Genomic DNA, 11,930 nt, shown 5'->3' with positions numbered 1-11,930 from the left:
CTACAACCTTTGACATGCTCTGAGATCTCAACTGATTGGGAAATCAGAGAAATTCTATCTTTGACATTAAAATAAATGCTTAAGTTTTGTGGTTGACAAGGAAGAGAGGAGGTGAGATGTTTCAATTCTAGCTCCTAAAGAATCTATTTTTAAAAATAGGTATTTGACTCTAGCTGACTTCTGACACAGATCATTCAACCTCATAGACGTTCTCTTGGGTAAGAGCCTGGCCTAGGCAAACCCACTGTAAACTGGGGGAGGAGTTGAGTGTAAGTACTTGGAACAAAAGGACTCCTTTTATTTTTTTCACTTAAAAAAACCTTCCTGGGGTTGATTTCTGTAAGAACATTTCCTGTTTGTAATCCTAGTCATCAACCACCAAGTGGTGTTTAAGGAGCACCTGCATGGATCATAGATTCCACAATTCAACCTGAGAACTCTAATTTTGGGTTGCCTCTTCCTCTGATAAGTAGGAGGCTCTGGTCCTGACTCATCTAGCATCTCTGTTTTTGGCAGAATTTGGATCAGGGCGCAGGATTTCACATTGTTGCAAAGGATTTCTCTAACTCCTCCTTGCCTTTTCTCGAATCTAGGGTCTCTTCACCTCTGCAATCTAGACATTTGGGAATGAATGTTTCTTTATCGTGGGGGAGGGCTGGCTGTCCTGTGCGTGGCAGGATGTTTAGCAGCGCCTCTGGCTTCTACCCACTTGATGCCAGTAACATTCCCACCCCAGCTGTGACAACCAAAAGTGCCCCTCCCCAGATACTGCCAGGCATCCCCTTGCAGGGATCGTGGGTGGGAGTGGGAAGGAGCAAGCAGTCCCCTGCTGAGAGCCACTGCTGTCTAATCCCTGAGGACCCCAAGACCAAGAATCCTACCAGGAATTACCTGGCCACCACTCGACATGGTTCTCAGGGAGACCTTAGACCCACGTAGTTTTAACAAGGCAGTGTTCTCAACGCTGGTTGCCTATTAGAATCACCTGAGACATTTACCAATGCCCAACTGAGCGTTAGTATTTTTTTAAAAAAAGCTTCCCAGGGCCTGTTAAATTGTAAACAGGACAAACGACCTCTGAACCGAGTGTACTGAGCAGTCTTAATATTTATAAAAACACCAAAAAAAAAATCCACCCCAAATTTATTTCAAATAGGAAATACTAAGTAGTTTCAGAGCAAGAAAAAATAATTCCATTTGTCAGTAGATTAGAGAACATAGGCCCCAGGGGACATGTCACATTTGCTTTTTGTTGTTCTGTTATCATCACAAAGTAGTTGAGAAACTGGATACCTCTGGGCATTGTGAGCTTTGTAGCAGTTTGACTGAAGGCGCCTCTACTCGATGGAGAGCAATTTCTCTGGTGCTTGTAAATCACAGACTCTTTTGACCAAAGTGGCAGGGAGGAGCCTGGCCAAGAGGAAATTCCTGGAAGGTGAAATGTCTGGGATTGGCAGGGAAGGAAGATCAAGACTTAGCAAGGCTAAGGGTGGCCTAGGAAGGGAAGCCTTCTGATAATGTTCTTCAGCAGATGAAAAATATGACCCAGTGGCTTCCTCTTTCCTTTGTTAGTGTTTCAGCAACAGTGGGAATAAAATAAGGAAGTTCTTGATAACTTAGGATCTGGATGGATGATGCCCAGAAGGCGTACATGTTCTGGCAGCTGCCAGTCATGGCCAGCCAGGAGGGGCTGGCCAAGGTTCTCATCCAGCTACTGATCTTCCAGAAGGTACAGGATGCATTGGATGATGTTCCATTTTCCATGTGGTATTAGGCAACTCACTTAACTTCCCTGGGATTTTGTTTCCTTATCTGAAAGGTGAGCAGCATAGTACTTACCCTGGACAATCACTGTGACAATTAAATTAGACAACGTGCTGTGTGAAACGTAAAGCGGTACCGGCAGCCAGCTGTAAACCCAGAGCCAAGCACGCCATTACATGACCGCGTCAAGCTCGTGTTTCTCTGGTTTGTCCTCTGGTTGTTCTGCCTCCAAGTCTGCCTTAGGGTCTGGCTGGTGGATTTCAATGAAAACAACGTAGATGAGGCCTCCAATGGCAGCTCCAACAAAAGGGCCCACCACGGGAATCCACCAGAAGTTGTTCCCAGCTCTGAAAGCAAACAAAGAAATTAGTGATACACCACTTGGCCTTCCTCTGGGTATTAATGCTAGTTATTCAACTAACCACCTAGTCTTATCAGCAAGAGCTAGGACCTGTACAGCACATGGAACTATATTCAATATCTTGTGTTTGCTTACAATGGAAAAGAATCTGAAAAAGAATATATGTATATGTATAATTGAATCACTTTGCTATACACCTGAAACTAATACAACATTGTAAGTTAACTATACTTCAATTAAAAAAAATCAGCAATAGTATAAGGGCTCTAACTGTAGCTTGGCAACCATCATCCTAGATTTTCCATTATACCTGATTTCAGATGATCTGTCCCATTGCCTATTAGTACCTGTGAGAGAAATGTACCACTTATTTTCTTTTAAGAAAACAGTCCCTGGACCTATGGTCAAAACTGAGGGCACCCAGGGAAGATTCAGGTTGATTATTCAGGAATGGCCTTTCCCTCACCCTGAAATAATGAGTCCTGGGGATTATGGATGAAAGGGATATGTGGAGAGATTCCTGGACATCAGTGGTGTATGGGGGCAATTACAAATTAATCAGAAAACATTTGCCAATGAGTGAATGAACTTAAATCAAAAGTGGCTATCTGAATTACCTACTAAGTATAATTTAATTCACTACTTATACTTTGAGGTCACAGCTTACTTAAACTTACTCTCTGATAAGGACTTTCATTCAGTGATTCCCTCTCCCCTCCAAAAATCCTCAGTGTCAGTACATTGTATTGGAGGTACAGTTCTGGGCGGAAGCAGGTGCCCCTGTGAATTGTCACCATCTTTTTTGGGGACAGAAAATCCATTTAAGTAACTCCGTAGGAAGGACCATGAGTGCTTAGAAGCAAGTAAAACTATATAATATATTATTTAAGGGTATGTACATTTGAGATACAAACTTTTCAAAAGTGGGGGAACAATGAACAAAAAAATTCAGGATAATGCGGAGGAGACAGGAAAGAGGAGCACACAGCTCTGCAGCTACAGTGCTCTGTTGGGGGAAGGATCCGCGCTGCTTATTTTCTTGTTACGCTTGCTAACTATACACATGTTCCATGGACCTTTTGTTTATATACAATTTTGATTACAGCGTATAATAAAGGAAATAAGCACAAAGCAAGGGGCTGTCCTAGAATTCATGAGACCTAGTTTTAATCTCAGGACGGTCCAGAAGGTCTTTGGGCAAGTCTCCCCACCTCTGAGCTTCATTCTTCCACTAAAAGGCGGTCCCTTCCACTCGGATCATCCGAGTACTCTCTTAGATCATAAACCTTGGATCATCAATGCGGACTCACAATAAGGTTATAAATCTTAGACCATAAATGCAGGCTCCAGGGGAGAGCACTGAGATTGAGCACAGCGGCCACCAGATGTCACTCTTACTGCATGGGAGAGAATGCTGCGCTCAGCGGTTCTCACAGCGCCCTTTCCCACGCCTCCAAATCCAGGTGGAATTTTCTGAGAGGCACCTGGGCTTCAAAGAACTAGGTGCCTACTCTTCAGGTAAGCACATGAAGCAAGTGTAAGCCAACTTACGTGGTCCTTCCTTTCTTCCATCACTAGTTGAAACAAATCTCTCACTGTCCTTTAACAGATTAGGGTTCAAGATGCCTGCCAGCACACATGTCCTTTCACTGGCTGGACCCTCTACCTTCCAACAGAGTTGAATATACTGTGCCAGGGTCATAAGTCTTAAGTGGAGGAGCTCAGATGTGGTTCCCTGCCTGGCCCAGTCTTAAAGGTAAACGAGGTCATTTGCATGCTATGATTTGGGGAGGGGGGTGCCAGGAAAATGTCTGTGTTAATTGCTTGAGGTACCATCACCAGGGACTCATTCTTTTGGTTAAACTATTTTAAAAATTAACAGTACCCCTGAGATGCTTCATCCATTAAGTTATTAACACTTCAATGTGAATTAGTGAAGACAACTTGCTTAGGAAACATCCTAATACTTAAGAGAAAAGCAAGAGTCAGCCAGGGTCTGTCTGGCCCTTGTCAGGCCCTCTGGGGCCCAGCTTCCCATGTCATCCTCACTGCGTGCCAAGCAGGGACAAGTGAGGGTCCAAGAATAAGGCAGTCTGGGTTTTACCTGAGACCTCAGGTGTGGATCCAAACCAAGATACCTCCTGGGATGCTTACCTCGGATGTAGGACCCTGAAAGGATGGGACACTCTAGGGACACTCTGGAGTCCTATTACCCCTCAAAAGTTTTTATAGGAACTTTCTGGTTGAGGACTGTCAGCCAGCCTAGTTCTTTCCTAATTGATTTCTACCCCCTCTGCTTCTTTTAATCCATTTTATATAATGATGTCAAATTAATTTTCCTAAATCAAAGTTCTAAACATGTCAGTCTTCTGGCCTAAATCCTTTGCTGCTCCCCATAAACTAAGAAAAGACAGTAGGAAAACCCCAAAATTCTCCTTCTAGGAGTCTAGGTGCTCTGTGATCTGAAACAATTGCCCTTCCAACCTTCTTCATGCACCCTTCCAGCCAGTTCGTGTGTTATTTTAACATTTTGTCTTTGGATATAAAGTCCTCTCTGCCTGAAATATCCTCTCTGCCCCCATTTAAGCACGTCCAAATACTACAAAATGCCCCTGCTTTCACCCCCTTATTCTTAAATTTGGAGATGCAAACCTTCTCTCAACTCCTGGAGTTCATTAGTCATGTCTTTTTAATGGCACATGACAGCTTCTACTTGTGTCAGAGCCTGAGTTCACTCTTCAGAAACAGAACATTAAATAAAGTGTGATGGGCAGCGACAGTGAGGGCCTTTTTAGCACAGGGCCTTGGACCAGAGATCAAGTAGCTTCATGGATGAGTGAACGAGGGGGAAAGACCCAGATGCTCACAAGGGACGTGATGCTAGGAGTCTGGCATTACGTGATGTCATCATTCTCCCGCAGACCTGGTCTCCTACTGTAAACTGAGCAAAACAAAAAGAGAATAGGCAAGATCTCTACCTGTTTCAGAACCACCATCACTCCTAAAGCTTTGGGTGAATCACCAAGCAGGGCTCAAAGCGAGGGCAGGTCACTGTGGGGCAGCTTTGTTCTAGGGGTCTGTGTGAAGCTCACAGAGGTGACTTGGTGGCTGGGGCAGTGGTCTCCTGGAGTGAACCTCAGGAAGTTGGGATTAAAGGAGATTCATGGGCTAAGTCTGAGCTTTGGAAATAAGAAGGTCTTTAACATATGTTTTTGATGCTCTTTGGAAGAACACAAAGGATCCTTCCTTTTGGGGACATTCTGTTCAACCTTTTCATGTTCCAGGAGTGATCATTCTGGAGCAGAGCTTCTCAGCTGTGGCACTCTTAACGTTTTGGCCTGAATAATTCTCTGCTCGGGGAATCTGTCCTGGGTTCTGTAAGATGCTTAGCAGTGTCCCTCTACTGGCCTCTGCCCACAAGATGCTGGCGACAACTTCTGCCCCCACCCTCCCCAGGGTGACAACCGAAAGTGTAATCAGGCATTGCCGAATGCACCTGTGGGCAAAATCACCTCTGCCTAAGAACCACTGCTATAGAAAATTCATTGTATTTTACTTGATTCTCTTTGTATCCATGATCTCCTAGGACATGTGTGGCACACAGCATTTACCCATTCTTTTGTTCAATAGCTTTCATTGAGAGCTTTCTGTGTGCCAAGCCCTGTCCTAGCCACTGCGGACACAGCAGTGAAGCACCGTCCAGGCCCCTGTCTTCGCGACGCTCATGTTCCAGCAGCTGTAGCGCCATCTGTGCTGGTGATCAGAATGGTGTCAGTGATTTCAGTTACTCGTGTTTCATGCTGGTGAAGGCAACCCAAACTCTCACTTAAATAAACTCATCCCTTGAGTGCGACTATATATGCAGGTCAGCATTAGGGATGCTCCAGCGTTTTGTTCTCACAGCAGACATTAAACTAAAATTAGCTCACATGTATATTTACTACTTCTCGTTCTCCGTGTTAGAGCCCTGTTTCCTGGGGAACCACGAGGAGTCCCTTTCCCACAGAGAGATGTGATGAGTGGATGGGGACCGGCCAGCATGTCTTTATGGGGAGAAAGTGGGAAGGAATTGCTGGGGAAAGTTTGTCCTGGGAGCTTGGTACCAGCAGTTGGCCTATTTCCTCAGCACATTCTGAGGTAGCAAGCCCACGGTCTTGCCATTTCCTGTGCACAGCCAGACTCTCTTTTATGTCTTTCTGCCAGGACTTTTTAAACTTCAAGAACCAGCTCGGCGCTCAGTTCTTCAGTGGTGCCTTCCTTAACTGATGCAGGCAGAGCTGGTCACTCCCTCGTCTGTGTTCCCTCAGCACTGTGTTTCAGGGGTTGCCGAAACGCTTGTTACCTTGTTCAGGGCCAGCGTCTTAGCTGAATTTGAAATTTCCTTGCCTAGCACAGTGGCCACAGCATAGATAGCACTCAAGGAGGACCTGCCGAGTGGATGAATGAAGCAAAGCTAGCATGGTTCATTAGGAAGGGCCCTGGAGTGGTACCAGAGGATGTCAATTCTGCCCCTAACTTTGTCACAAAGTGAATATCAGACATGCCATACAACTAAAATACTCACATAAAACCCATGTACCAATGGAGAAATTATTATTATATAGGACAAATCTGTGTCTTTTGAATTTTTTGAGAGACTCTCTGTCTTTCTCTGTCTCTTTGTCTCTCTCTGTCTCTCTTTGCCTCTGTCTCTGTCTCTGACTGTTTCTGTGCCTGTCTCTTTGTCCCCCTCCCCCTTCTCTCTCTCTCTTCCACACACATACACACACACCCTGTATCACCAATGAAATATTCCACACTTATGATGAGAATGCATTTAACCTCCACCCTCCCATCTGTCCTCCCTTGGACCCCCAGGTTGAAGCACAGCTTCCCCCAGTGAGGCACAGCATGAAACTTTCTCCTTTCTCTTTGACCATTGTTACTTACGTGAAGACCTCAAACCCCCATCCTGCCAAAGCAGTGAAAAGCCTGGGACCCAGGTCTCGAGCCGGGTTCATGGCGTTGCCACTGTTCATCCCCAGAGAGGAAGTAAGGACAGCAATCAGGAGGCCAACAGCAATGGGCTCTAGACCTCTGGGGACTCCCAAGTTTCTCGAGTCAAAAATGGCAAAGACAACAATGATGAGGAACATGGTGGATGCTACCTGGGGAGGGAGAAAATGTACAAGGGGGTTAGCTTAGCTTGCTCCCACTTGCCCACCTCAAAACTCATCCCCTCTTGTTAAAAACAGACATAGGAATAAGTAACCTGCACGGGTGAGCACTCTGCCAGACACTTCTTGTCACAGCTGTGCTAGACGTGAGTGCTAATATCATTCTCCGCCACAGATTAGTTACCTGCCCAAGGGGGCACTGCCAGTGGCAGTCGCGTGTGGATCCAGAGAGTTCACTCAGGAGACTGCTGTCTTTACTGCAATCTCGTGCTAAGCTACTACCCAGCCAAACAGAAAGCAAGCTGCTGGCTGGAAAAATGAACCAAGGGCCTCCCTCAAACTGGTGAGAAAAATAATGTGAGGCATCAATAGGTAAATGGGCAAAAGAAATGAAAAAAAAATTCATGAAAGAAAAATAGACTTAAGAAACAAGTAAGTGGGCAAAACTGATTTGTAATGAAAAATAAAATGCAACTAATACCAAATGTTAGGGAAGTGATGCCGGTTCTTTCAGGCTTCCCTAGTTGAACTAAACTCATACTACACTTTGTAAAGGCAGTTCAACAGTAATTTAGCAACATGCATTAAAAAATTATTATTTACTTAATTTGACCCAGTTGGATATGTGAGAACCATACCATGGAAATAATCTAAAATATGGGGAAAAATCTTAAAACAAATATGCAAATAAATAATGAAGCATTATTTATAGTACTGGAAAACTGGAGTCCACATCCACAGGGAAAAGGCTAACTATATTACAGGGTGCCCATTCTGTGGTCAGTTATATAGCCATTAAAAGCAGTAAATATAAAAACGATATGGCAGCAACATTTAAAAATTCATATGATATTCAGTTAAAAATTATATGTGCATTACATTTTATATTTGAAAACACGCATAAAATGCAAGTTGTAAGAGATTTTGCAAACAATAACAGCGGTGTTCTGAAGTGGTGCAGTGTAGCAGGTGTTTGCCCCACTCTCTGTTTTCTAAAATTTCCAAGTGATCATTTAACTTTAACAGCTAAATGACAGCTACTATTGTCCAAGTGCTTATTATGTGCCAGGGACGTCACATACTTTCTCTCGTTAGAACTTCACAAGAATCCATGAGATAAATTCTATTTATTGCCAGTTTACAGACAAGGAAATGTGGATAGCGGTTAAGAAACTTGACCAAGGGCACACAGCTCATAAGCAGAAGAATCAGGATAAGAATCAGGCAACTGATTTTAGACCAGAAGAGTTGTGCTGTTGGCTATACCACAGGTGCTTGGATGCAGCTTGTTTAAATGTCAATAAGGCAGAGACACTTCTAGCTGCCTGGAGAGTCTGGATAAAACTGTGCACATGGGGAGACACGGACAACCCGTGATACTCTCTCAACTACCACACTTCACAGTTCTTGAACTAAGATAAAAATGTCTTTTCTTGAGGCGTCCATGTTTTAGATCACGTGCACAAAAGAGACAGTTAGAGTGAAGCAAACCCTAATGCCCCTACAGGGGTTGAAGTGTCCAGTCATCCACTTCTCTCTGAACCTCAACTGATGTGAAACGGTGTATATATTAAAGAGGAGGCAGGAGACTTAGTGGTGTCAACTTTGGCAAGGGCAAGAATTGGTCAACAAAGCTTGGCTTACGCTTAGGGACCTCTGACTTTGGAAACATAGCCTTTCTTTTCTGATAGGCCTATGATGTTCATATACATCCCCCTCATTAGATTATGTCTTTTCACCAAAGCTAAGTCTTTGCTGAATGTGCACTTACTTGTTCTGCGAATGCATTTGCCAGAGACAGATACGGAGCTGGGTATGTTGCAAAAATGTGAGCTGTTGCATTTTCTCCCACGATGAGCAGTTTTCCACCAGCAAAAGACATAAATGCATCTACGGAAGACAGAGCCCTGGCACATTAGTGTCCTCTGGGCAGGGGTGAGAGGGGCCTCAGCCAGGTCCTGTGATGAACAACTAACTGCAGGCAGACATGCAGGTTCCGCTTGGCAGATCCACATCATTTGCCTCTCTTCACTTCGCAGTATGGTTGTTTTAGGGACGTCCAGAGAAATCCCAGCACGGCGGGTCAGGGAAAGAAAGCCCCGGCTACCCTTGATGGTTCACTCCAAACTCTAGCCAAATCCCCACTCAGTGGATCCCGGGATCCAGTTTTCTCTGGGGGAAAATCTTGGAATTTTCAAGATTGACCTGAAGCCAAAGTGAAGCTTGGACCTACTCTAGGCAGAATTCATGATACCCAGTGGGGTCTCCATAACTCCTAATGATAGTCCAGAATTTGAGGGTGTCAGGTACAGTGAAGATGCCCTTGGAGCAAGGGACAGAGCAGTCCCTGGCACTGCCAGCGCCGCTCCCAGGCCTCTCCTGCCACAGCAGCCAGCTCTCTGGGCTTCTGATCTGGTCTTGAATTCCTATTTACTCTTTCTACACTCTTGTTTCTTAGAACATGCTATGGGAAGAGGTCCCTTTCCACAATGTATCTCTCTTAGGCTTGGCTCATAAAGTCTAGTTCCTAAGAGCTTCAGTGTGAGAGACATACAATATTGAAACTTGCCTTGGGTTGGAGAGAAGGAACTACTTTACAGTTGATTTTATGGACCCCCAAGATTTTTTAGTGTGAAGGGCCTCAGAAGTCATCTAGTTCAATTCTTTCATTTTCCAGAGGAGGAAACTGCGACCATTAAGGTCAGACGACATACACAGCTACATACTCGGTTCACCTGGAACTAAAGTCTGGGTCTTCGATGATCAGTACTGTGGTTCCCCCAGGGCTGTTGCAGAAAGGAAGCCCTGGCTATTGGACGGGAGAGAGATGTTCCCTACCCAGCCCATTTCTCTCTGTACTCCCTCCCTTCAAAGACTTTGTTCCAGGTTCCCTCTCTAAATACTTACTCATCAGACCCTTTCCCGCCAGTCCATGGCTCCTCTCCCGGCCAAATCAGGGAAAGCCCTGGAGAAGCCACTGGCCTGTTGCTTATTCCGGCATTGCTCACTGTAGTGCTGGTTGGGTCTAAAGATAGACTTCCTTTAAGTTCTGCTCTGCATTTAAGTCGTGACCATTTTCATTAAGGGGCTTCATGAATTTGCCCTAATGATAATGTTGGCCCCGTTATTTAGAACTTAGGACTCTTAGAACTGCCTTTAAAGTGTAGAACGCTTCCTGTTCCTGGCTTATCTCATCTCTTCCAACCAAGTAATCCTGATTTTCAACTTAACGCACAGCTCTCCCTAATATCTGGACTCAGGGGCTCTACTCACCATAGTAAATGCCAAAGAGGACTGCGGACCCTGCAAAGGCTCCTAAGAGCTGGGCGCCCACATAAAAAGGGAATTTGACCCACTTCATCCGTCCAAAAAGACACATTGCGAAAGACACGGCTGGGTTGACGTGTCCACCTGCAAGGAAGAGAAGGTGATTAGGAAAGTCAGAGGGTAGGCCAGAGAGAATTATTGTGAGGAAAACCTTATCTGGAGACCTCAGACAGAACTCAATCTTCTAAACAGGGGACTGTATGTTAGGAGACGCGGGTGTGTGTGTGTGTGTGTGTGTGTGTGTGTGTTGAGTGGAGAGGAAGGGGATCTTACCACCCTCATGGCATCATTAGACATTGTTTAGGAAGTTCAGCTTTCTGAAAGGGAAGTCAAATATAGAAAGAAACTTGTACTCAAGTGGTTCATTTTCTTTCTATTTTTCTTTCTTGCTGTCTATCTGTCTTTCTTTCTTTCTATCTACCTACCATCCATCCATCTATCTACTGGGTTATGCCTATCTATAAAGCAATAACCCCAAAGAGACTGATGTAAACTGTTAACTTCAGTATATTGTTAAGGGAACATACTTACACATCTAGTAATTCCTGAGTCCACATCCAGAGGTCACAGAAGCAAGGTTAGAACTAAAAAGAGACGTCTCTTTAAGGGGAAACGGCCCCTCCTCCACGGTCTGTGCCTCTCACTGAGGTAAGGGGCTCAGTTTACTCTGGGGTGGTCACAGCGTCTGGGTGGATTCTCTGCAGTCCCTCTGGGTAAAGGATGTGTATCTCACACACAGAAATGGAGCAGCATTCCATTCACTCCAACCTCAGCTCTGACTTGAGACGTCAGCCTCCTTGATTCTCATGTCTCTGCAAGACCAGAGAGAGGGCCTGCTCTGGGGTGGGTCCCTGATATCCCCCGCTGGCTTCACTGGTAGCAACAACACTTACTGAACACTTGCGAGATGCTGTCACAGGGGTATGACATGTGCTTGGTCCCCCTAAGAACCCAGTGAGACAGGTACTACTCTAGCTAATCGGTGAGGAAACTGAGGCACAGAAGTAATGTCTTAAGGCCACATGGCTAATGAGTGTTAGGTCTAGGATTCAAGTCCAGGTTTATTTGAACTCTAGGGCCTGTGTTCTAGGTTATACCTCTTTCAGTTTATAAAAGTTTCTCTGCCTTAGAGGGCCAGAAAGTAAAAAAGAATTTCAAAAATCATCTCTGAGCACGTGGGCTTGCTTCCTAGGTGCAAAGCGTACTTACTTATGTGAAGAGTATGGACCACGTCTTGGGGGGGAGGGCATGAGTGTCTCTGGCAATGTGGCCACACTGAAATGTGGGCCTGTGGCTTGTGGGAAACAGTGTGAACAAAGGAG

General features: G+C 45.0%; 1 protein-coding gene across 2 annotated transcripts in view; it reads right to left on the bottom strand.

Moving 5' to 3' along the window:
* Positions 1–1,089: 1,089 nt before the first annotated feature.
* Positions 1,090–11,930, bottom strand: part of AQP9 (aquaporin 9) — a 36,155-nt gene continuing 25,314 nt past the window's right edge. The window contains exons 3-6 of one of the 2 annotated variants that reach the window (XM_010969453.3): positions 10,555–10,692; positions 9,053–9,171; positions 7,055–7,272; positions 1,090–2,111 (exon numbers count right to left, since the gene is read on the bottom strand). In XM_010969453.3, coding sequence (XP_010967755.1) covers positions 1,937–2,111; positions 7,055–7,272; positions 9,053–9,171; positions 10,555–10,692 — 650 coding nt within the window. In that variant the 3' untranslated portion in view covers positions 1,090–1,936. The remainder of the gene's footprint in view (positions 2,112–7,054; positions 7,273–9,052; positions 9,172–10,554; positions 10,693–11,930) is intronic. The other variant, XM_045506301.2, reaches the window with a different exon arrangement.

Source organism: Camelus bactrianus, chromosome 6, assembly GCF_048773025.1.
Source record: "Camelus bactrianus isolate YW-2024 breed Bactrian camel chromosome 6, ASM4877302v1, whole genome shotgun sequence".
NCBI classification, from domain to species: Eukaryota; Metazoa; Chordata; class Mammalia; order Artiodactyla; family Camelidae; genus Camelus; species Camelus bactrianus.
Note: the sequence above shows the minus strand (reverse complement) of the source record. Positions and strands in the feature narration are given on the sequence as shown.